At 40.7% G+C, this 27,074-nt stretch overlaps 1 protein-coding gene across 1 annotated transcript in view; it reads right to left on the bottom strand.

Moving 5' to 3' along the window:
• The window catches only part of CLVS2 (clavesin 2), a 59,656-nt gene extending 33,070 nt beyond the window's left edge, over positions 1-26,586 (bottom strand). Inside the window, exons 1-2 of the mRNA XM_021392596.1 lie at positions 26,144-26,586; positions 15,562-15,736 (exon numbers count right to left, since the gene is read on the bottom strand). Of these exons, the coding sequence (XP_021248271.1) occupies positions 15,562-15,736; positions 26,144-26,532 (564 nt within the window). The 5' untranslated portion in view covers positions 26,533-26,586. The remainder of the gene's footprint in view (positions 1-15,561; positions 15,737-26,143) is intronic.

The raw sequence follows: 27,074 nt of genomic DNA on the forward strand, positions 1-27,074 counted from the left end.
TTTCCGCCCACTACAGTGAACTCTACTGAATAGCTTTTTCTTAAGAAAATTAGTATCAGAAAAATGCTTTTGTTCACATTCTGTTATTGAAACTTTTGTTGTCCACATTTTGTACAGCCCAGAAAACAGGGTGGAAATGGCTTCAAGATGTAAATTATTCTCCAAGCAAAACACTTTCTAATTGTTACTTTCTTATCTACTAACTCTTCAGTATCCCAGTTCCTTTCCTACAGGACTGAGCAATGTAGCATCACTTACACTTGAGAGCAATGTTAAGTAGGTAATCTTAAGCAAGGTTAAATAAAATAACCTGAGGAAGTGATACATGGATGACACTGTATTTTTACAACACCAGACAGGCCACACTTTACCATACAACCAGACACTTTCTTGGTGATTTTTATTATATTTAAAAAAAAAAAAAAAAAAAAAAAAAACCCACATGCACATGCAAGGACACAACATGAAGAGAGTCATGTTTGGAAATTCTGTCCTTCTTCTTGCTAATTCAGTAGTAACTCAAAGGTATCAACCTTAACAGACCAGGATCAGTAATAAAATTGGGCTTAGGGGAAGTGAAGGCACAGAAAGAGCCCACCTTGGAATCAGAACCAGTCTGATCACAGAACAAATCCAAAGTAACTTGTAATACGCTTATTCATGCTAACAGTTATTTCTCATGGTCTTAAAGACAACATCATTCAGGCTGTAAGATTCTTTTTATTCAAAACTATGCTCCTGTCAGAAAACGGTTCTCTAAGTATCTACTGAATCCTTTTTATGTATGAGAGATTTCATAAACATAATAATAAAAGTAATTTACCCCCTACCATCAGCAGGGTGAAAAGCACAGCCGCAGTGCAAGTATGAGCTAGGCTAAGAGAGAAGTTGAATTCATAGTAAATAAATACTGTGATCGAGACCTTTTCACGGTCCTGTATTTCACAGTAGAAAAATCAATTTACAAGTATTTTATTTGTTGGAAAAAACTCTCCTTCACTGTGTTTTTTGACATAAAAGTAGACACATTCACAAAAAAAAATTAAGTGATCTTTTCTAAAGTGCTATTGTTAAACAAGTGGTGACATGTTAATAGAATCAAGCACCAATGCAGAAAGCTTGCTATACACGTTCTACAAGAGCATCAACTTTATAAAATAAAAGTATCATGGCATGATTATCAGGATATATTTTATATAGTCCACATAAGCTATGAATCTCCCCTACTCCATATCTATCACACTGAGGTGTTCTTCAGTACCACACAAAGCAGTAAAAATTGCAGTTGCTGTTCACATGCGCAAGTAAGTGGGTGATCTACCATTACTGCAGATGAAAAGTATTCCCAGAGAAGATCATACCACACTGCCCTGAACACAGCTCCTAGCCAGGAAGAGAAGATACTTTTTTTTTTTATTATTTTTTTTTCAGATGTGGGATCTGAAATAATGCCTGAAGCAAGAATCAAACCAGAAGCCAAAATTTTGAAATTCAAGCAAGTAACTCTCTGTCCAATCTGGTAGGCCTAGCTTTGTTGAAATCCACATCAAATTGACACTGGCTCTGGTGATCTCTGTGGACAGGCAGCTGCTGCAGGGCTTCAGGAACACAGGAGGGTACAGGATGCGGGCACTGCAATGCACAAGAACTTGCACATGCATGCAGTGTGAGTACAGGGCAAAGAAAAGTGTAAGGACATCAGATAAAGAAGGACACAGGCAGTGCTTTCTGGAAAGTTCTGACCTCCTGCACTGGAGCATCTTACCTAGCTCAAAAAAAGGGTGGCAGAGGTTTGGATGGGCTTTGATGAAAGCTGCCTGCTTGAAGCTCTTCTGCCTTGATGGAGAGCAGCCTTATTACATTAAACGTGTTAACTAGAAATGTGATTGTTAAAACTAATTAAAGATGTTTAAATCTTGGCTTTGACTCACTGTTATATAATACTAAGGGAAACTTAGGCTCTATTTTAGGAAGACAAAAACAAGGACAAAACAAACAGCATACACAAACATGAAACCCTAACCCCCCAAGTCACACTGCACAGCAGATGTGCTCCACACTTGGGTCTCACCTGCCCCATGACAATTTCACCTGTTACCTTGGAAACCTACCCACAGATGAGGCTTTTTAGCACCAGCTCCTCTAATTCTACTCCTGATTACATTTTCTTGCAGCAGGGGCTCCTATTTTCACTCCCCCTTCTTCTCTTATTATTTTCTTTAGCATATAAATGCATTACAGTCTCTTTCACTTTTCATACCTCCTCTATTCAATTATCGTTGCTTAAGAAATGGGATGCCCTCAACTGCTGGATCACCCATTTTCTGTCTCCTCCCCAGCCTCTGCATTCTTTGCAGCCTGGACCCCCCATGTTTCAACACTGTAGGTCACCCTTGTATTTGGAGCCTCCTCTTGAGATTTTTTTTTCCCTAAGTCCGCTCTTTCCCTGTTTTTACTGCAAACCCAAAGAACTCTGCCCTTCTTTAATGTTCTCTTCCCATTAAGTGCCATCCCTGCAGAATTCGCTTCACTTGCAAACATTTAACTGCTATCCCCGGGCTGAAACGCACCTCCCTACAGACATTCTGTCTTCCACAGATAAGCCTCACATTTCATACTACTTGGCTGAAAGCTCACTAGCCAACATGAAGCTCAAATTCTCTCATTTTTTATTTTCTGTAGTGTTACTGCAATCCCCCAAAACTCTCTGCTAGACAAACATCCTTGGCTTCATCTGTAAAGTCCTGTTCTCTAACACCAATGTTGTCAATGGAAGACCACCACCTAAAATGCCTTCCTCGACAACAGTGCAGGCATCAATTTTGGTTTGATGAGTCCATGGCTGCAAACTTCAGTCCATGTTGGAAGGATCAAACCCAAGAGAGGAAGAACAGGAACACATCTTTCACAAGTAAAAACAGAGAAGTAAACCAGACTGACACTATCTGGATGAGAATAACTGCAGTCTATGTGAATCCTAACTGAATCTGACTGAATCCCCTTTGTAGTTTTTAATTGAATGTGTTCAAAACAAAAACAAACTTCTGAATGAGGAGGTGTAAACAGAAAGCAACATCTAGCACAGTCTGATGTATTAATGGCAAAAAAAAATAATAATAATAATAATTGGACAGAGAGTTACTTGCTAAGAGTTACTTGCTTGAATTTCAAAATTTTGGCTTCTGGTTTGATTCTTGCTTCAGGCATTATTTCATTATTTCACATAATACAATATGTGAATCAAAGCAGATTATGCCCAGAGTTTGCTGCAGAATATGGAACAAAAGTTATTCTAAACCAACCTCCTTATCAGCCTGCAGTTGATCCAAGCTCTGGAATGCCAAATAAAAAGCTGAACAGCATGCCGGATCTTTGCACCATCCAGTATTACATCAGGAATAGGGACAGATGGTACCAGTGACTCAGATCTCCAAAAGGCTCCCATCTCATAGCAATACCCTATGTCCCAGTCCTGTAGCAGTCTGTCCACACAAGCATTATTTTTCAAGGACGTAAGTGTGAAGCTGGTGCTGGTAGGAAAACGCAACAGCATTCCCTCACAGATAACTTCTTCTACTGAGACCTGGGCAAATTCTATTCTGCACTATTTCACCAGTATGAACCTATGTATGAGAAGACAATTCCTCAGGAAACAATGCTGGACAATGTAAGTTACTGTTTAGTGTGACAAACCATGACAAGTGTACTACTTTTGACTAGTTAAAATTGTCTAAAACCTTTCCAGGAAAGAATTTGTAATTGTACTTCTTTTCCCAAAAAGAAGCCACATCACTGACTGAAAAGAACACAGAAGAACTCAGGCTCAACATCTAGTCCTGGTCAGAGCCACCTACTAATTGAGGATGAGGAGACAGGGAACAAAGATTAGGTACAGCAAAACCTATGTAGAAATGAATTGCAGAGAAGAATGGTGCAAATGACACCTACAGTGATGGTATTGTTAAAGCCATCATGCTGTAATGACACAAGCACATTAATGTTTGTGGAGAAGAATTATTCTAGGCAAAATAGCACAGAATGAGATAATTACATATTGACCCAAATTGCTATTTTAGGGAGTTGTTCCAAAAAGAAAGATTTAGATGACACTTTTGTGCCCCTCACTGGTGATATAGATACTTCCACTCTTAATTCAGCTCAGTGCAACACAGTCACAGTCTACTTTCCATTTGCCCTCCCAACTGTGTGTACATTGCTCATTTGGTATCCTTAAGATGCTCTGTATCTCATCACTGTTCTGCATTCAGAGGTCCTAATGAAAGTCAGACTCTGTAGCCTGTCCTCCCACAGAAAACTACTAGTACATTTGACCACAATTTTGTAGTTACCTTACACTGACTTGCTTTGTTGGCTCTCCTTCTTCCTGCTCTATCTTTTGGTGAGCTTGTTTCTCAGTCTTTCTCCATATGGGTCCAAAAGCACTCTACCCTCAGTCCCTTCCACTTCTTTCCCCATGTGTCAGCCAGGGCATACACCTCCACAAATATGAACTCAAACATCTCTGTGTTAGTAGCTCACATGGAGATTTCCCCAGACTCCTCATGTTCAATAACTTAAAACTACACTTGTTGATCTGGCCTAGACTGAAAAATGCTCCACTTTTATCAAAAGCCCAATGTAGCAAGAAGAAGAGCTGCTAAACTTACCATCCTTACCTCAATTTTCCAACACTGTGCATAACAGCACCAGGCTATTTATCACTATTCAGGCCCTAGTGTCATACTTGCTTTTGACTGCTCTCAAGCACAACACATTTCAGCACTGCTTACATCCCACAAATTATGTCTTCACGGTTTTGCATAGATGATATATGTGGTTGATAGACTGTGCTCACCAAAGCAGCAAATTTTTCTTTCTAGAAACACAGAGACATGCCTTTTATACTTTTTCAGATAATACATCAATGCTACAAATGTATGTGTTCTTTTTTTTTTTCATCTCAGTCCTCATGTCTGCTTTCTTAGCCTGTGATTTAATGAAAGATTAAAGACTAGCTTATGAAACTTCACCACGGCAACTGCTGATGTCATTGGGAACTAGATTCCCAACTGGGGCTTAAGGAAAGATGAAAACCATATTGATAATTGACAATATTTTTTGACATTATTCATCTAGCTAATTAAGGCACAACCCTATGCTATTACCTATGCTCAAAACTGAATGAACAGAAAATGTAGCATTATTAAGTCAACTGTTGGCATGATATAAATTTACCCCACAGAAATTCAGTGTTCATGGAATGTACAGATTATTTACTCCTTTCCCAATCAAAAGCAGAAAACAAGATTTATACAGCTACTTCTAACTGCAATGTCTTTGATTGTTTTACTGAATTAAAAAAAAAGGATGTGAGTTCTTCCTCAGAAAATGAATGTAAGCATTGTATCCCACATAACTTAAAAGAAAGCGAGGTTTTTATCCATTTAATTGCAAGCACATTTAAGCATCAAAGGAAAGGAGACACATGCTACTACCTGGAATAGTTTTGCATGTAAGGCACAAGCAGTAATTTTCCCTCTTGCTCTGTTTTTTTTTCAGTTTTATTTTTTAGAATAGGCAAGTCACCAAACTGTATGTGTGCTCCCTTTTTCGATTCTTCTGAGGCAAGACACTGATAAAATAACTTTAAGGTAGTTTGTTCCTCACAGCGTACTGAAATGCAGTCAGCCCCATGGCATGCAGGTACACTTAGTTAAGGAGAATACCCACCACAAAACCAAAATTCTTCAGGATGAAGCATGGAGGTTTGATCATGTCTCTTAGCAGATTTCATGAAGACAAAAATGCAATTAGAAGAGAGAGAGAAGATCTGCTTATGTGGCAAGCATGTTACATCATCTTTGAGAAACACTAGCAATAAGCATAAGCAGTTAAGTTTTGAATCTACCATAACTACAAGTATTTGGATGACAGGAATGAGAATAGAAGTAGAAGGACCATATTCTCCCTGCATTTAAGTGAAACCCCTGAGAATTTGGACTGTGCCAGAGCCCTAGATAGAAAGCCAAGAGGCTGCGCAGTCATACTACAATATTGCTGCTGTCTTCAGGAGGGAATATCAGAGCTCATTACAAAAATTGCATAAGGCTGTCAAAGGTGGGCTCTTAAAAGAAGATGTTTACGGCTGCCATATGAAAGTAATATAATTCATCAAGATTTAATGGGAGAGAATATCAACAGGATGAAGAGGAAAATATATTGCAAGGATTACCTTGCAAGTTAGATACTGTTTGGTTTGATTTATTTCCTGTAACTTGAAGTAAGAACACACATGGTCCTAGCTTTTGCCATGGATCATCAAATAGACTCATACTTAATTGGCTTTCCATGCAGCTCTCTTTAAGGGCTTGAGTGCTACTTTCATTTGATTCTGCATTGATTTTCTCAGAAGTTTCCTCTTATTACAGCTACCCTGATCAATTAGTGTTCTATAAATAAAGAGGTCAGTTTTCTTTCACTGGTCTCATTAAATTGCACCCCTGCTGAATTTCTGAGGAGAACAGAATTGGATCATACTGATAGCAATAGTATGAAGATGCCCTCAGGTTTTCCAGTGAAAATCAATTGCTGGATATTCGTAATAAAATGATTTGAAAAGCAAGACCCAACATACAGCAAACCTTAGTTGCAATTCTTAATAACTTAAAACCACCAAAGAGAAAGAATGGGAAAACAAGTGCGTAAAGGGCACAGACAGCTCCACAGTGATATATAATCCCTCATCAATCATAACTACTTAACTGCATCACCTTGTAATGCAAATATGTTGCTGGAGGTCTTGAGCAAACATATAAGTCACCATGTAATGGTGGTGTGATTACCAAGCAAAGCCAAAAGGCACTGATAATCTTTGGTGGTATGAAATAGGATAATTATCACAGGTATGGCAATGTAGCTTTAAAAACCTATTTTAGAGAGGACATTTTACTCAGTGAGATTGGAAACAGCCATAAAATATGAAATGGAATTTTCTAATTTCAAACATTTCAGAATTTAATCTGAAGGATGGCATTTAGGTCTCCACTCTGTCCCTGCAGCTTGCCGTATCTTTTCATAACTATTCATTTTTCTCCTCATGTCCTATACGTCCTATTTTCTCCTCTGTTAAGCACAACTCTTCCATCTTCTTCTCAAAATGAAGCAACACTGTCATCATAGACTCTCCTGCAGATTGAAAGTCTCACTTGCAAAGCTTGTGGCTTTTAACTACAGTCCTTGATTACCCCATGTATTCATTGTTTCTATATGGGCTCACTGGTGTTTGCTGTATAAACTATGATGTTTTTTTTTCTGCTAAGATGTCAATGAAACATTGGAAACTTCAGAGGACTGGCTGTGCCTTCTGAAGACTTTGCAAGGAGAACAGTGGAGCACAACCAGTACTCAATGATTTACCCTGGACCCTTCATATTTAGTGTGGTGGCTCTGAGCCAGAAGATGCAGGGCTCTAAATGACATTTTCAGTCAAATAGCTTAACCCAGAACAAAGGCACATCCCAGCAAACTCAGAAGATTTTGTGGGTAATAAAGCACCTTCACTGAAATATCAGGTAAGGATTCATGCCAATTGCAGTGTAAACATACTTGTAGGGAGGCCCTCCCCAGAATCATAGCGCTCCTTCCAGAAGGACTGGGAAGTGCAGAAAGTTGAAATTCAGCTCGTCTGGATTTCTGGATTCTTCCAGAATGATTAACGGATTCTTAAGAACCAATTTGCACAAGCGAAATTAACAAATACATTTGAAAAGACAATCTTTAACCTCAGATTGTGTGGTGCTAGAGTCAGTCATAAGGACAATGAATGCCTATTTTATAGTCAGAACTCAGGCCTAAGCTGTGAGGCACAACATTAAATGAAACCCAAGAAGCAGTAAGCACTATAGCATAGCCAGAACTGTTTGAGGTGAGATACAGACATAGGACTTTACCAGTTTTGAGTCTTGGAGTTATATGCGGTTTTTTGACTGAATCTATGCTCAAACTTCCACAAACTGAATGATAAGTGCAGCCACCTCAGAGTTCAGTCCATATCCATGTTTGGATATTCATTACATTTAGACAAACATTAGCACTCATTCTTTTTCATTACAGAAGACACTGGAAAGGATTACAAGAACTGTTTTCCCATTCCACACAATAATAAGCCAAAATTGTTTTTTAGGAACTTGTTTCAATCTTTGAAAAATACGCAGGAAATGAATGGAGAAATGTTTCGCCCTGGGTTAGTTTCTATTCTGCGTTTTTTTTTTATTGCTGTTGTTTTGTTTTGCTGCTGTTTTTTAATATATTATCCAAGTTGTGTTTCTTTTACTTATTTTTTCCTTTAAAATATAATTTTCTTTATGTGTTACAAATCTGAACTTGCAGATCCTGAGTGAGTTCAGAGCACCAGAGTAGCACCTATTTAAACATAGTTGCACCAATTAAAATATACGAGAATCAAACTGTCCTAATTTTTTTATGGTTATGAAATATGAGAAAAAACCACCTCCAGCTAAACAGTATAATTTCCCATTTTTGTAGCAGTTCACCCAAGGCAAATCTCCCATGTGTACTTTTTTTCAGCGTTAGGGAAATATCATAGCAGTTTTTCCCGTACAACAATCACTTATAACCAAAGCCAAATTTTTGCTTATAAGCTAAGTTAAATTTGAGTCAGCAAAATAATTTTCATAGGAGCTGAACCCTTGCTAAGAAATATAAACAAACAAACAAAACAATCACAATAAATTACACTGTATTGTTTTGGAGAGAGCACTGAAAGTTTAGCTGATAAGCCAGGGACTATATGCAAAGGCAGCACGTAGAGAAGACAATAACAAGACAAAGCCAACTGTGCACAGCCTAATAAGATCACAGAGGACTTGTGAGTGTCACAGAAAATAAAGGTTATACTACTTTCAGAAAATAATTCCAAAAATGATTCATCATATCCTTTTGAGGTAAAACTGAAAGAAGTATACAAAAAATGGATTGATAACACAGGCAATCTGGACACTATAACAAAAAGAAAATTTAAGTTCCCAGTGTAAGAAGGATTTTGCTGATTTTCATACTAAAAAAGAGACCACAAATCTCACATCCCCACTGGCAAACAAGACAGGAAGAATCTCCACAGGACCTGATTCCACATCATTGTTGCTGCAGATACTTCATCATATAATTCCTTTCTTTGCCTTACTGTGAGTCAAAAACAGATGTTCGCATACCAGTTTCTGCTTTGGACCCAACAGCACCTAATGAAATAATGAAGGGTTTATAGGGGGTGACACTCCAAAACAAAAAATTAAGGATTAGAGCCGAGAGAAAATCTGAAGAGAAAGTAGCTGTGGAAAGGTCTCCAAAGAATTGCCAGATATGCCTTTAAGACTTTAAATTACACTGTGCAAAGTAGCAGAAAATGTAATACATGAGAGCTAATCATGCCTTAGCAGGAAGGTGAACTATGATCTTAAAACATGTCTTCTGTCTCTGTCTTTACGATTTAGAACAAATTAGGTTTATTTCTGATATGGAAAAACTTATGATATGGAAGCAAAGAGAAATATTTAGGTCTTGAGTGAAGAAAATCATTTTAAAAAATAATTATGTATTTTAAAGTTGACGAACAGTCGTAACCATATATTCACTGAACCATGGTCTACCGGAGACTGGAAGTCATGACAAAGCCAAGAGTTAATTTCCTTTGCCAAGTTTGTGCTACAAGCCCTTCTTTTTTCATGCTGGTGACACTCACCTTAGCATAACACTAACTTTTCAGCTTAATCAAGGCAGTGTATTTATTATCATTATTTAATACAGATAGATTCTGTTTCCCAAATTAAAAAAAAAAAAAGTTGTAGGCGTTTAACAAAGGTTAATGAAAGAGGTAGTATGTACATACAGAAAGAATCTCTTCTACGTTCTTTCTCTCAAGCAGTAATAACATTAATTGGATGCTTTTCTCTATTAACAGAATGATGGGGAAATTGTAGTTATTTTCATTGGCTTTTACACTAGTCATGGCTGGCCTGTTAAAGCAGAAGAAATCTTCAGGTATATGTTCCCTGATCATGCAGTGTCATTCCACTACATCCTCCAGAAGTTCCTGTTGTCTCCAGGCCCCATGAGCTCTGATTCGTACATACCAAGCAGACCAGCTCCAGTCTGAGCAACTACAGGGTCAGTTTCCTTAACAGCTTGGTCTCCAGAGGCCTTGCACATTTCATATGTGAAGAGATCAGGACTCATTCTCTAGTGCTGCTTTCCAGAGTGACACAAAGAACAATGGGAACACTGTTTACAGCAAGGCAGTAGGGAGATTTGAAGCTGACTAGACACCACATGTGGAGAATATTTGGACAGAGAGACCAGAAAAGGCTGAGATCTCCTTAGGAATCAAGGATGACCTTACCACGCCATGCAATCACAACTGAGGTTTCACAGTGTGACACCAAGACATCAGTGAAGACTGGTACAAAATAAGGCAATGTGAAAAGGAGTGGGATAAGGAATTGAGGCAGTGGTAGGACAGGGACAAAGGCTTGGAGGAAGAGGGCAGGAGGAATGGGCACAAGTCTGTGCCAGCTAGATCAAAGAGTCTGAATGAAAGCCAAGATCCTCACAAATAATCATGCCTTGCTTACAGCAAATAGCTGCAAAACAGTGGCAAAGTGCCCACTCTCTTCCTCATGCTGCTTCACAAGGAGGGTGACAACCCACTACAGTCAGTTACTCCACTAACTCCAGTGGCAGAATTTGCATGATGGATATTTAACCCCATTACAGATCCTTGTGGTTTCCAGCGAGATGCCACATGGCAATTTCTGGGAGTGAAAATTTTTTGCTTCCTACCACTTGTTTCAAAGAGGCAGCAGCCCACACAAAGACACATTCAAAGAACAATTAATGAGAAACTCTAAATTTAGGTAATGCTAGAATTCAGGCTCCTGGCTTGATAGTTCAGGATCAAATCTTTAAATCTTCCTCTTCATTGAAAATCAAAGGCAGCTGGACAGGGAAAATATAAAAAGTGCACAAAAATAAGATCATGGCCTGTCACAGTGGGCACCACAAATTAGTAGGCATTTTTAGCAGTAATTTTTCAGTGGAATAGCTCTCAGCTGAAGAGAAAAAACAAGAAAGAGAGAAAGAGAATAGTATCCCCACATCTTTAAAGTGTGTTTGTGTGAATAAATATATTAACATTTAGAAGGTATTCAGTGCCTTTTATTGATGAGCATCATAACAGAATCTGGCAAGGAAATGAATTAGTCTATCTTCAAATAATAGGTTTTTAACAGCCTGGATCACACTGAAGAATAGCTATGTCTATACAGACCTGCTTGTAAGCAACTGAACTCAAGATCTGACCATCATGTCCTTTCTTAACTGGCAGGTTTAGCCCATCGAAACAGCATTTGAGAAGCCAGCACTAACAATCAGCTCCAGCCCACTCTTTTTCCACAGCAAATAGCCAGCAAACCTTCTTAAAAAAATACTATTTTTTTCATAAGCCCTTTGTTCTAGTAGTTCCTGACAAACAAATTGAGTGTTACGCAGATGTAGTACAGAATTAGGTGGCTAAATTTAAGCACTGTATTTGGATATTTAATAGGAAGATGAACCAATCATAAAGTTCAGATAGGACTCCCTGTAAGATACTAATGAAGTTTATACTCAGAGAAAATGAGCATAGAAAGCCCTGTCCCTTTCTTCACTGGATTCTACATGCTCTGGTGTCTTTTACTTCCACTTTACACTGCTGCAGCAAGTCTGATTGGGGATATTATGCTCACAGTTCACAAGAACAGCTGACTGAAAGATGTTTTGGATAGCTATAGTAGCTGCAAATATGCTGTCTCTGTGATCTTTCTGTTTTACTTTTATGTTCACAGTAACCAGTTTGTTTTAGCTTGTGAATCCTTCCTTTGTTACAAAAACAAGTCACGATCAGTTGAAAGACCTGCCTTGTCCCCACAACACTTTCACTCTCTCCCTGTAAACATCCTCAATTTAAAAGCGAGTCTTCTGTCTTCTGTAACAATACTGACTGTCCATATATGTTCAGTTTGCACTGTAAATGTGTATTACCTCCTGCTCCCCAGTCTTTCACTTAGACAAAAAGCATTAATATTCAGCCTCCAATACTCACACAGTTTTGCAAAGCCTACCTGTGTAGGAACATGCAAAATGAATCTGTCATGTATACAACTACTAGTATGAGCTAAATAGAAATCAAGTATTTAAGAAGGATTTAGTGTTCAAGGTTTTAAAATCCTAAAGATCAGTTAATCAACCATCACTTAGAGCGTTTAATGTATGCCCACAACTTTCCAGTCTGCAAAGCTCATTTATAGTTACCGCCTAAGCTGCCCATCAGAATTACTAATCAAACTCAACTTTCAATATAATTTTCAAATTGGATTTTCAGTCTTTGACACTATTTTTTAACTTCTTTCTGAAAACAGTGGTGTCCTGATGAATAATAAAAGCCCAAGTAGCTATAAAACAGCTATCACAAATAAAAGAATCATACGTAGAACCTCCTTCTTCCTTCTGCCCAAGTGTTCCCAGCTATGAAAACAGAAAAAAGTAAGTGGGGAGAAAGAATCACAGAATCATATAATTGCAGGAGTTGGAAGGCAACTCAATAAATCATCGAGACCAACTCCTGTTTGGAGTACCTAAAGATTAGGCACTGAATACTCTGGAGAGAGCCAATACAAGGTGCTATGTCAGGGTATGAGTTTAGGTTTCACTCTTGTGTGTTTGATGCTTCTGTCTGCTCAGGTTTCACAGCCTTGAGCTCTTCGGTACTCCTATGTACCTAATCCAGACAGACCATTCTCAGAAAATAGAATACTACATGTTGCATTTGCTTATGAGCTCATTCTTCAATACAGAATGATAAGGGATCTAAGTTTAAATCATCCTTCTCAATTACTAGGAGCAATATAAATCCCACATCCGCTTGCATCCACAAGGAAGAGTATTGCTCTTTCCCACAAGGACAAGGCCCGTGAGTCAGCTGGGACTGCAGTGTCAAGAATCCCAGCCAACTGCCTCGACCTCCACAGGAGATAATGAGTGTTTCTTGGCAAGTAATCCCCTTTGATCTAAAAATCAGAAGTGGTCTACATTGCACCAGCTGGATGGCACAGCACAGTTGGAATGGATATCCTAGAAATTCACATTAGTTAATTGCTGTATCACAGATAACCACTGTCCTTTAAGATTAAAAAATTCCAGGGCCAAAGGCCCTTTTCCTAAAAGCAACTGCATGCACCTAGGATATTTTTCTAATGTATTCAAGTTATCTAGGTGTATGATTCTTTTCATGCTCCCATTTAACACATACATTTAGACAAAGTGTAAAGCGGAACCTTATACAGTAGAAAGCAGTATATATTTACTTATCGTACTTTCAAAAAACATTTCTTGAAAAATAAACAGTTATAAAGAGCCCAGAAATGACATAGCTTGTAATAAGTTCAGTTTGGTACATGCCATATTCTACTCACCATGGAAGCTAAGCAAATATAATGCAAATTTAGTAGATTTCATTGAGGGGGCAAAGAGATTTGGTTAGCATCAAATTTAGTGGTCAGTAATCCCATTTCCCCTGTCTCTTCCCACCCAAGTAAGAAAAGTATTTAAATTCCCCAAATGGTAAAGTTCAGCATCTTGAGCCCTGTTAAATCTTATACGCCAAAGTAAATTCCATTTCTCTGATTAAACAGAGAGTATTTACAAAGATCACAAATAAACTGTGTGCCTGAGCTGCTCTTATTCTTCTTCATACCACCTGAATGTTTTTCTCTTTAACATTGTTCAGAATTACGTTCCTACTACAAATTTTTGTTAAAAATAAAAGGCAATTGCTGTAGAGCGTAACGAAATGGAATATTTTAGGCACTAAATCTTGCAAGAAGATGCAAGTAAATGCATCCCTTGCCCAGGATCTCTCTGCATAATCTTTCTACCATGATATACTCTTATTTCCTTCCTGGTCATAACTGTTTTTGAAGTGAGGCTCTCTGTCCAAGACAATCAATGTAATTGGTTTGAGCCCTTCTCATTGATTCTAAGATAAATCTAGATAGAGTTGCATTTCTAATTCCCTGGAATCAACAGGACTGGAGACAGTGAATAGAAAATGATGCCCTGACTGTTGACCACTGTCAGAGCAAGAATATTGGGAAATACAGAACTGGGGACATGGGTAAACTAATCAAATGGACTTCACCTCAACTCAGCAATGTCAAGAGAACACAGTTTCAGATTCCAAGTAACTTATCCACTGACATTCTCAAAATAACCTCTGGTTAGTGTCCAAGAAGAGACATCACCATTTAAAAGCAAAGAGTACTGAAGTATTTATTCATGATCTAAATGAGAAAACAATGGCTAACTTTGAAAAGCAGCACAAAGAAGAAAACAATGTTGAAAACAACAAAAAGAAACAGCACTTTGAAAGCAGAGATCCTACTGCTGCCTTGTGATATACATCTGAAGACTATGGAATCACACTATTGTATAATTAAGCACAACAAAACGAAAATTCAGATCTTCATTAATGACTGTCACTACCTTTCTGTGTGCAACAGCAGGCTGAATACTGTTTCAGCCATTTCAAGATTTAGATCAAAACTCCAAATTACTGCTATAAAAGTTTCTTCAAAATAGCAATATCAAAGTGAAGAAAGTTCAAAGTTAAGGTTGCTATTCTGCTTCATAAGTAATAAAAATGTATAAATGATGAAAATATCACAGAAAAGAAATATATGTCCTTGTAAAATCAAAGTACACTACCATGTTTAGCAGTGAAGTACAGGTATTTTTAACACAGTACCTCAAGATCCTACAGGAAATAACCACTTCATGGATTCTAGTTTTTTATTGTAATAAGCATTAAAAATCACAGGAGTCAACAGTGTCTTTTCCACATACGTGCCTGTTTCACGTAAAGTACATTTAGAAGGAGCAAAAAGAAATGTAAATCACTGCACACTCAGTCCTAAAAGATGCCACTCAAATTAATCCTAACCCAGTAAAAAAGTAAAACGTATGCTGACCTTTCCATGAGTAAAGAGTCCCAGCTACCTGTCCCGCACTTTTCAGGCCAGATGATATAGTGTGAGCCTGTCTCCATTACGACCAACAAAACAAATGGCCTAGCAAGGCAGCAGCACCCCACACTCCGTTAGCCCTCTTCAGAATGACAAAATAAATGGTTTCTAAGTTGCAGCTACAGAAGCTATGGTCTGAATTTGCAGGAAGGCAGCCACTCTGGGATAAAGACAGAGATGTTACCTCTTATTTATGGCAAAGAAGGAGCCTACATGCCAGGACTTACTGCAGTTAGCAGACTGAGCTCACACATTAGCTTCCTCTACTGTAACTTGACTGATAATACATTAAGGTGCTAAGAGCCTTGCTATTTGGAAGTATGCATCATTCTTGGATTTTTGTTTCGGTGCTTTTTTAGCCTTCCAGATTTACAATGAACTGACCAAAAATAAAAGGAGAACTGGGAAAAGAAAGAAAGAAGAACATTACCTGAAGGCCCTCTATGGCTAACCTAAGCATACTTGGTGTGAGCTTGGAGGCCTGCTTGAAGGTGAAGTTGCTCCAGTCTATAATCAAAACAAATCCATTCACTTGAAGCTCGGGGTCTTCTATCATGGCTTCTAAAGAAAGAAGTATGGCACGCAAAATATCCACCAATGTATACCTGTGAATGTGAAAGCAAGAATCGGTTAAGCCATGTGCATCAAGGCATGGTAGAAGTTCTGAGTACTCCTCCTTTGCACTGCTTATCCAGAGTCTAACAGCATACGTAACCTCAAAAGTCATGGGTATGTAAACTTAGGAAGGTCTCAAAAGCTCGGTTAGTTGACTTCAACCTCTGGGATTACATACACCTAAGACCATCAGCCAGCCAAAAGAAAAATACAGGAATATGAAACACCAAAAGGAAATTTGACTTTTCTCTATAAGTCTGCCTAACATATCTGTGCATTATGTCAAATGTCTGCACAAATGTATATAAACAAATTGTATTTTCCTGAAATCATAATGATATCAAATCTGAGTCTAACACCAGAAGCCTAGACCCAAAGTTTCCTCCTATATTATTTCCAAATAATTGAAATAACAGCCTCCACAAAATTACCCTCTTAAAAAAACGGAAATTCCACATGCTCCTCTTACCCATATCTAGGTAATGTTTTCTCTTAAATCTACAAAGGGTGTTACAGAAGACTGATCTGTAATCAGCCTCAAGGATCTCAAAAGTAGAAAGCAACATACAATAGGGTTGGAGTGAGTGCCTCTCGTTAAGAGTAATAGCCTTTGTCTGGTGTCTCTGGTCCTTCAAATAAGGCCCTGTGACAGCATCAAACACAGAAGTTCCAATGTTCTGAGTTCTCAGAGAAATCTCACCATATCATATATCCAGCAAAAAGCACATATGCCTATTTCAATGTTGCATTAAATTATATTAAATGCTACTCCTTTCAATACAATGTGTGCACTGTTCCATTATATACATTACTATATTTTGAAAGAAGGTAAAAAAGACAAGTGAAAGTCATCTGATCTAGCTAACTTCTCACATTTTTCCATGTATTTTTGTTTTAGCCTAGTAAAACTCGAGGAATCTCCTGACTACACTGTCCCAGGAAAGGGACAGTTAATGTCAGCCTAACTCAAGTCAACAAGAAAAAGTGTGTCTTCCCCTGAAAAGAATAGGGGAAGCATTGTTTACTATGATTTTTCTCCTCGTTTTAGAAACTCTTACTTTGATTTGAATTTGGTTTGGTTGACTAGGATAAGAGTTTTCATATTCTCCTATTTTCCACTTTTCTGAGATGTAACTTTTTTCTGATGTTTTACTGCTCACATTTGCAGGTAGTTTTGTATGCTCCCTTTTATTGTTCAGATTTTTCCAGCAGGGAGAGGGAACTGCAGAAGAAAAATTCTTCTCTGTTATTTCCCTATGGAAATCCTCAAAATTCTGAAATTCTCTATTTCCCTTTGGCAAGGAAAAAAAAAAGAAAAAAAGGCCATTATTGAAAATGGAAATTTTTCCACAGGGAGATCAAAGAGCTGTAATCCCAGGACCCCATTTCTGCAGAAGGTACAGTGAAGCAAGCCTGGGTAAAGCTTCCCAGGGGCACAGGCAGTGCCTCAGGCATGGCCCAGTTGATGTTCTCCCCCTCTCCCCAGGCAGAGCAGTTCCCCTAGCCCAATCGCTACATGCAATGTCCATTTGGGAGGGGAAAATGCCATAGTTGCTGTTGATGCCTCTGAATAAGCCAACAAATACCCTCAGCACTGTAGTGTAAAAAGTGACTTGAGGAAAAATGAAATCATCCATCATCTCTTTCCTGACCAAGGTGCAAGTGAAATGGGATACGTTGGGGGTGTTCTGCAGCAGGAAGGCTACAGAAGGTTGCACTGGCAGTAAAATGGTCTTAGTGCACCTAGAGACATCAGTTAACCCATCTGCTACAGCACAGGCATGCAAAGGCATTAGGGGATGCCTAATCAAGAAGAGTACTGAAGGTCCCCTGTATGGTCAACGTCTTGTGTAACTGCCAGCGTTATGATCAAAGAACACTTAGCCTGAGGGAGTGAGGTACACAGCATTGTGTTCAGGGTCAGGGGCTGGGCTGAAGAGTGGCCAACTGCCTTCAAACCCACTGGATATGTCCACACAATGGGATATGTCTCAGAATTAGTATTTTTTAATATAAAGTTAGATAGAAATACACCCTGTAAGAGATCTTCCAAGGGGAAAGGTGGCACAGAGATGGAAATTGCCCCCAGGTGAGTCAATGTGAGAGCAGCTATTTACAAATATCTCAGTCTGCGGCAGACCACCTATTAGATCTCATATTTACAAGAAAAATAAATTGGAATTACTCAAATTATACAATTAGCCTCAAACTCACTTGCAATTTATGCTACCTCATTCAGACAATCTCATTCTCCATGACAGGGGTTCCAAAAAGCAGGAGGCTGCTGCAAACACCCAACCTCCAGTCCAAGATTCCCTGGTTCCTGCTATAGATCCCTAAACACTCTCCCTAGGGGACTGTCATGGTTTTATGATTTTCGGTTATTGGTATCCCACATCATAACATCATGTAGTGAATGTACCTGGTTCTCAGAAGAGAAGGACTACTACAGTCCCCACGGTACTTTGCTCCTCTGTTACCATTTTCCAGCCGGAGGGAAAAGATACAAGCTCGCAGTATAAAAACTTGCAGATCACGAGACCTCGTCCCTTTTTCCGCCGTCTCTCGTCTTGGCAGCACCTCGCTCTCTGGCCGTCTTATCGTCGGTAGTAGAGTAAGGCCTACCTTGATTTTGGGACATTCTCTCTCTCTGTATTGGATTTATCAGCTTAAATTGTAATTATATTGTATTATAGTGTGTTGTTTTGCATTCCGATATTTTATTTAGTAAATTAGTTTGTTTATCCTCAGATTGTTGCCGCTGCTCTTTGCTCTCAGGGCCATCTCCTTACCCTTTTCCCCTTTTCCTTTTCCCGGGGCGTGGACCCGTGGATCCCCCGTCCCCTTCGTCACGGAACCAGGCTGAACGCCCGTAAACCGTTGACAGGGACTTTAGGAAGCCATTGCATGCCTTAAATTAATGGCTCTCTGGTGGCAAAAGGCTGCTTTGCTTTGTTTGATCAGTCCTGTAAATAGTACGTTTTTACTTTTATATATATATGTACACCTGAATTATATATATATGTACCTAATAATATCCTGAATTTGTTCAAGTCTATGGGAAAACTGTCAGATATCAATGAGGACTCCAGCCACCACAGAGAGTAACCAACAGCCACAGGGCTGGGTCGCCACAAATCTATAATTTATTCACCATTGCCTATTGCATGTTTGCTTAGTGTAAGAAATACTGTCTACAATGACAATGACAACATTGTATGTTTACCCAGTGTAAAAGACAAAAGGTTGTTTTCTCATTGAAAACAATGTCCTGAAGAACAAATATCTGGCTAGAAGCAAGCAACAACACCCTCTGTCAAAGGAAAGAACCTGAGGTACTCATTTAAGTCTAAAAAGCCACATTAGGTTTACACAGAGACTTGACACTGATAACCAAGCTTCCGCCCTCTAATACTGTTTAGGGCAATTAGCTGGAAATAAGAGTGATCTTCCATTCTGTAATGGACCTCCTCTTCTGTTTCTGACATGATACTTAAGTACAGTACAGAAAACCAGACAAGAAACACAAATCCATTAGTGGATATTTAAAGCAGCTTTTCCTCTGGACACATGCTGAGGTAAGCCAGAAATGTAAGCTTGGTGTGATATATGAAATCTCAGGTGCTGCAAATGGCAAGCTGAGTACTGGATGTATCACCTGAACAATCCAATATGATTAAATACGATTAAAGAAACTATATTAAAGCTTTCACACAGTAGAGAGTTATTTGTGTACACTCATCTTAAATCCACTCCAGCCATATGCTTCCAACATTTCACCTCACTGCTACTACTGTCCACATTAGCATCAGCATGCACAGGCTTTACCACAACACGTGCTCCAGTCTTAGCTGGGCTTTAGGGACATGAAAATCCCATGAAAACAGAAGGTAGAAAAATGTACTTGATGCAGATGCACAAAAACCACACATCAAGCAAACCTATGGCTATACCATTGCCTACAGCCAACCACAAGCTAATCTAAATCCCACTGAACTTCTTTACATAGTCCCACACAAACTATCTGATACAGTCGGTCTCCAGACAAGAACTGGAAATTTAACTGGTAGGTAGGACAACTGCAGTATTGCTCTGGATATATAACATTTTGAGAAGTGGGGGCTATTTTTCACAACAGCCATGCCATCCTATTGCTGCATTAGTTATTCCACGTAGGGAATTGCTTCCCCTTAATTTGCTCTGTCCCAGCCAAAACCTAGATAGGAATATTTGCCAAAATAATTATCCTATCAGCTTTCAGAGATGTGTGACGAACTGTACTTAGCACCTTCATAGCTAAAAGCTGAACTCCTTCTGCTGAAAGCTGAACTTCCAATCCCTCATGAATTTTGAGTCTCTGGAAAACTGGTATACCAGTTTGAGAAATGTGCATTACACTGCATTTAATAAATTCTATTTCTGCAGAAATACAGCACTGAGAGCACTATGTAAAAGGTGATACAGAAATTACAGCTTTAAGGTGATATGCATATTACTGGTTTAATGCGGGCTTTTATTTTAATGTTTTGCAGGTTACCACTGACTTTTACAAACTCCAAGTAGGTATCTTATTTTTTTCAGAAAAAGCCTTTCTCTACGTAAGACAGCCTTAACACCAGTCTACCCTGTCCTTGGGATTGCACTGCTGAAGCTTTCACTCCACACTGAAATTACATTCTATGTAGATACAGAAACACAACCAACAGAACACAACAGAAACACAAGGGAGAAAAGCAGGATGAGAGCTACTAGTGATTGTGAAATAAATTTGGTGCAAAGTGGCTCTGACTGCTTTTCTACACTTTAAAGCAAAAAGAAAAAAAATACTGACCTTTAATGTAAAGAGAATGTAGTATGAAGAAAAGACACTATCATTTTATTCTTACTGATGTGTGTTAAGTTGCAGAGCTTATTTAGGAGACCTTCATTTCGCTCAGGTCCCAGTTCCAAAGCACTGGCTGCAGAGCTATCGGAAGTGGGGTGCACTGGCAGCCCCACTGCAGCACTTGTCCTGAGGCAGCCTGGAGCTGGGCTAGGCACAGTCAAGTCCTGCCTTATTTATGCCTAACTTCAGTCACAGTCCTTTGTTCCAGCAGACTCTTCCAGCACACTCTGTAGCTAGCAAGGTACCACTAATTCCTAGGATAATCTAGAACTCATGGCTAATTTAGATGTATTTAATGTCCTCTATTTATAGAATCATGCTTAATTCAATGAAGAGCTCAGACAATGTTTTTAGCCTGGCTGTTAAAGTGAGTAACACAAGCTGAAAATACATCGTCACATACATAATGCACTCATAATGTTCCTTTTCTATGTCAACCCCAGCTTGAGTTCAAATGAGGTGGGGAGCAGCGTGTAGAGAACTCTACTGCCTCTTGAAATGTTCTGTTCCAGTTGACTTTGAGGCAATGAGGCTAGAAAGGCTTGACAAGTTAATAGCCACGCTGACAGTGATTCTTACAAATGTAAGAGGGCTACCATTTCCACAACGACGGCAACAGGGCCTACTAGATTAATGCCTCACTGAGGCCTTGATTTGTCAAGAACAGAACAGCTCAAGCTGCTGAACATTCCACTCTCTTGTTATTTAACAGTGGCAGCAATTTACAGAAAAGAAGAGTTCTTTGAGAATTTTTTATGGGACACAAACAGCATCAAAATTTTCAAAGGGATTATAGGAAAAACAGTCTGGAAGACACTCTTGGTAGTGCTTCGCTACAATCCTTCACCTTTTAACTCTACGCTACCAGAGGCCACTGTGGTTTCCACAAGGCCAAGAGAAGGACAAGAGAGGGAGAATACAGGAGACAGAAGTCTCATGTCAAATCCAGCTGACAGCTGTTTTCAATACTTAAAATCCTTGGTGATAGGTGGCAATCCACCATATCTTCTGCTTAGACACATTTTGGTTCCAGCCAATTCACATTCAAATTGAACAACAGGTAATCTAATTTGGCACAGTTATCCTATTGTCTTAATTGCCATCCTATCCACAGTATCACAAAGTTTTAGTTTGAGAATTAAAACTGAGTGGAATGATTGTGCCACTCAAGATGCAAACTGTTAACTAGAAGAGATAAATGATAAATCTCCTTTGATTGAATTTAAACCACATGTCTCCTGAAAGTGCAAAACATGTAAAGAATCCACAACTTCTATCTGAAGATCATCACTGTCTTGGCAAGTAAACATTTTTGTTAAACGAGCCCTTGTGCCACTGTGGTTTAAAGGATAATGCTATCTGAGCCTGAGCAATCATCTCATTTCTAATCTACTGTTCTGACTTAATATTTTTAGAGTTTCAATGAAAGAAGAGCCCTCAAGATATACACAGGAGTACCCAGAAATGATGCCTCAGATTTCCTTGCTTCATCAATCTGGGTACAGATTGAAATGGTTAGAAGGGAGGGAATAAAAACTTCTCTTATAGCTATTCTGTTTAAGTAGTGGCAGCAGACCCCAGGAGCCTTTATTTTGAAGAGAACCAACAGTGTTACATAAATGCATAGAAAATTAGAAAATACAACAAAGATTTTATCCAATTAAGTTTTAGATTCATATTTCATACCACCCACATCTCATGTTAGACCAGTATCTAACAATCACAGCCATGGACAAAGATTCAGTTGATCTAAATTTTACACAAACACTAATCAAAAAGACCCCTAGCCAAAACACTCACAGTCTACACACACATGTGAAAAGGTGGATATGGATAGATGGGGGAAGGCTAGGAAAGAGTAAAACAGTATTAGTCAGCAGGAGAAGCTACAGAATAAAACATCTGTGTGAGCTATGTGAAAGACTTGACTTCCATTCAAAAATTGACTCTATTAACCAGGTATTTTGTTATTGTTAACATGTTACTACTGTTAATATTGCTATTTGTTTTGTCACACTGCCTCCATCAGAGCTTGAAAAATGACCTGCCACCCCACCTGCGAGCTGGGGAACAGAGCAGCCTCCTAGCAGCTACAGAACTTACATTTTCATTTCTCTGGTGGAAAAGTTCCTAGTAATTCTGCAGATAAAAGCATAGTTTTGAAAGCAAAGCAGTGGACTCTGTCTTTGCCCTTTGACTGTGTATTATCTGAGGAAACAGTAGCACTAACAGTATTAAGTGCAGTGGATTTCTGTATTCACTGAGGATGTTGTGAGCTACTGGGTTACTATGACACAGACAAGAACCATGGATTAGTGCACTTCTCTCCTGCACTTTCTAGGAAATCTCTAAGATAACTAATACAAGGAAAGAGCTCAAGAAAATAGCATCAAAATGGACCAATTTTCATTAGGAACTTGTGTACACACACTACAAAGCATATAGAAAAACATGAATGGCAAAAGATCCTTTGCTGTGAGAGCTGAAGTTAACTGTGCCATTAACCCAAAAAAACACCATCTGGACACATGAAAAAGAGGAGTCTTCAAATGCAAGCACACACCTACAAGCCACACAGATACGAATCAATTGTCTGGAAGCTCATATGGAAGGCTGATCCCACCACCCCAAGTGCCATGCGGACAGGAATGATGGAGAGCAAACAGGGTCCCACTGGAAAGCTGTTGGGCTACTTGATGCTTTATCCTTCACCTTTTTCTTTTTTTTTTTTTTTGTTTGTTTGTTTGTTTGAAACACGTCTGATTTAGTTGTTCAGAGGGAAGTCAGCTCGTACAGTTTTCAGGCCCTGCTTTAATTTAACAATTTAATATTGAGTAGATAGGCTTGGTTTACCATAGGAATTCTTGCCTCCCACACTTTTCTTTCTAATAGGAACTATGTAAATGACAGACTATTGGTGCTAAATAAATCACCTGTAGCATGTCTGAAATTCATCTAAATAACAAGTTGGAACTTTTTATTTCTAATGGTTCCATGCTGGCCATAATAAATTGTACACGTGATAAATTTGGAGGCTTGCTGAGCACTATTTACGTAGTTTACGAAGCATGTAATGAGGTCCTAACAAAACAAACTTTGAAAAGGAATCCTCCCAGCGTTGCTGTCAGAGGAGAACTGTTTACTTGCTGCAATACTTCAAATCAGTTAGGGCATGAGCTTGAAACCTACTGTGTAGCAACCCCAGTATGCTCCGCACACTATACCCCACAGGTTCAGTTGCAGAACATCAGATAATAGAAATGGATAATTAGGAAAAAAAAGTGGCCTAGCTCCATTCCCAGGTCTGTTGCTGATGTGTTCTGAGCCTTGGAGCAAGCCACTCCCCACAGCTAGGCTCCAGGGCTCTCCCCTTTGTGCTGCTGTCTGAAAACGAATCTCTCAGACAGAGGAGAGCATGCCTGAGACATGTGCTGCTGAGGAGCAGGGACCCTGCTGCAGACGTGGCCACTGGGTATGCAGGTGGACCTCAGTCACTCTACTGTTCTAAGATGAAGAATTGTACCAATATCACTTCTGGAAAAACACAATAAATGTACTGTTGTGTCAGTTGGTCTGCAATTTAAATATCAGCACATTCAAAATTAAGAAAATAGAGTTATTCTTTTCACGTGGCTATTATTTTTTGAAATGTTACTTTCTGTCTGAGCTCAAGTTACACAAAACCACAGAATCACTGGGGTTGGAAATGACCTCTAGGAATCACATAGTCCACCTCCCCTGCTACAGCATGTTCCTTACATTAGGCTTCAAGTTCTTGGCATCCATTTGATTAGGAGCTGATGATCTGTAAAGTGTCACAAAGTTTCAGGAATTTTCTTCATTTCTGAGAAATAATGGCATTTAGGAGTCCATGCTGTCCTAAGCATAGGAAATTCTTCATGGTAGATGCAAGATTTATTAAATGGTCTAAACATCCACACCTCTGCTAACTATTCCTTTGGGGATTTTAAGAGTTTGTGGAGCTGTTTTTAAAATAAGAATTTGACCTGGTCCCCAGAAGGGACAATGAAGCTGCTCACAGAGTCCCCAGCCGCGTCACCCTTGCTCATCATTCATCTTCAATGGCTCCACATGCCAGAAAACCAAAGCAGAGTGAGGATCTGACCCCAGCTCTGCCCACTTTCATCCGTATTTCTCAGTTGTCAGCATGGTGGTGGGTGCAATTCCAATTTGTGCTAGACATCAGCTTCCCGATCCCTGGGTACAACCCAAGGGCTAGCAGGGGCCAGGAAGCTTCTCTGGCAGGCAACGTGGATGTGGCCACCCTGTCTGGAGGAAGAAAGGCACAGCAGGCAGAGGCCCACCCTGGCTGGGGCACCCACTGGTGATGGGAGCAGAGTGAGCCGTTCTCACAATGGCCATGGACAGCCCATGGGAGGGCCTTGCACAAACACTTCTACTTCTGTACCCATTCTATCCACCATGGCCAATGTTTGTGTCCTGCCCATTTCAAAGCAGCTGAGCGTGGGATATCAGTGCTGAGCTTGTTTTGACTGTACAGGACAGTGTGGGTGAAGGCAGCTAGCAGGTGTTTCAGGTGTTCACTAAGCGCTACAGATCTTAAACCCGCTCCCACCTGAGAGCCTGGAGAAGCCTAAAGATGTAGTGCTCAAAGGTGCAGGTTTTAGAGTCCTCTTTTTATGGACTCAAATGTTTACATGTACTGAAGTCAAGCTGTGTTGGTGATTTTAGGCTGCAAGAGAAAATGGGCATGGCACCTGACAGTCATATAATACCCAGCCAAAAGCTAAAAGAAAGGGCCCTGATGGTAGGCAGCTTTCAGGCCAACCTGCCAAGTCATCTTCAGGCTAGAGCAGTCCCCAGAAGGATGAGACTATTCTGGAGACTGCATCAGCCTCCTTCAACCTGCTACCAGAGCTTTGTGTGCCTGGATCATACCAGCAAGCGGATTCACACCCTGAGCAGTGTGAGTGGGGAAAAGAAGTGGCTGCTCTAACTTTCATCCAGGCATTTCCAGGTGGCTCAGAAAGGGCTTTCTTTAGCTGAGGGAAAGGATTCGGAGCCTCGGCTTCCCATATGGGCAAACTTTTCAGCTCCAAAACCATGATGGATACCCTCAATTTGCAAAAACCATCTCCCACTTTCTCCTATTGTACCTGGGCAGCCCTGTGTGTGCTGAAGTAGAGAGACCAGCACAGTGAGTGCAGCCAGCCTTTGTCAGGGTTGAGCACAGCATCTGCCACACCAGTCCCCTGCAGTGAAGGGGAAGCAGATGGGCATAAACCCCAAAACACCTAGCTGAGAAGAGCACCTGAGCAGCTCTCAAAAATTCAGAGCCTAAAGGATGAAAGGGCTGAAGAGGTGCTAAGCCACCAAAATATATTTATTTTCTCTCCCCTTACCTCCAGGCTGTTGCCCAGCTCCTGTGTCCCACTGCCCGCCCACCCACTCCCTCTGCACTGGCACAGCTTTTCCCACACATCTCCCAGGGAAAGAAGGGGTGAAGGCAGGCAGGTGGCCCCGCATTTACCTGCTCTGGTCCCAGTTGGCAGCAAAAAGGACGAGGATCTTCCTGCCATAGTGGTCCAGATTGGCCAGCCCGCCGGGGAAGCCGTCCTTCAGCGCCTGCTTGATGCCCGGGTCTGTGGCCTTGAAGCTCTTGAACATGTCCAGGTTCTGCTGGCGGTACTCAAAGTACTGGGCCAGGAGGCGAAACGCCTCAAAGTGCTGAAACTTCCTGGCCCGCAGGAACCGCAGGATGAAGGCATCATCGGTGCGGAGGAAGCCGATGTCCGGCCGGGTGATGACCATGTCCCGCACCTCCTGGATGTCCTGGTGCAAGGTGTCGGGGTTCTCGTTCAGCTCCAGCCGGGCTTTCTCCAGAGTCTCAGGGGAGAGCCCTGCCTGCAAGTGAGTCATGGCGCTGCCCTCCTCCTCCTCCTGCTGCCGCCCGCGCTCCTCAGCCGCCCGCACGCCGGCCCCGAGGCACGTAGCCGGGCACAGCAAACCGCCACTCCCCGCCACCGGGCCTCGCCCCGCCGTTCCCCGGCCCGCTCCGGAGGCTCCCGGGTCCCGGGGGCTGCTGGCTCCCCCCGCCGGCACCGCGACGCCCCCGGCTGCTGGCGGAGCCGCGTTATCTCTCCCGCATAGCGCCCTCCCCGCGGCGGGCTTCGCTGGGCCGCATCTTCCCCGGGACCGCTCAGCGGAGGCGCCGCCGCCCGCCGCCGAGGACGGGGCTGCAGGCTCACGGCTGCCGCCCGCCCCCGGTGCCGGTGCCGCGGAAAGGGCCGCTAGGTAAGGCGAGGGGAGCCAGGGGCTGCTCCCCCGGCCCGGGGCTGGCAGGGGGGCTGCCCTCCCCACTGCGGCACCATCTACTGGAAATCAGCGCTCGCCCCGCTTCGGAAGCGTCTTCGTAGGAGAAAAAAAAAAAAAAAAAAAAAAAAAAAAAAAAAAAAAAAAAA

This window comes from Numida meleagris, chromosome 3 (assembly GCF_002078875.1).
Source record: "Numida meleagris isolate 19003 breed g44 Domestic line chromosome 3, NumMel1.0, whole genome shotgun sequence".
Taxonomy (NCBI): Eukaryota; Metazoa; Chordata; class Aves; order Galliformes; family Numididae; genus Numida; species Numida meleagris.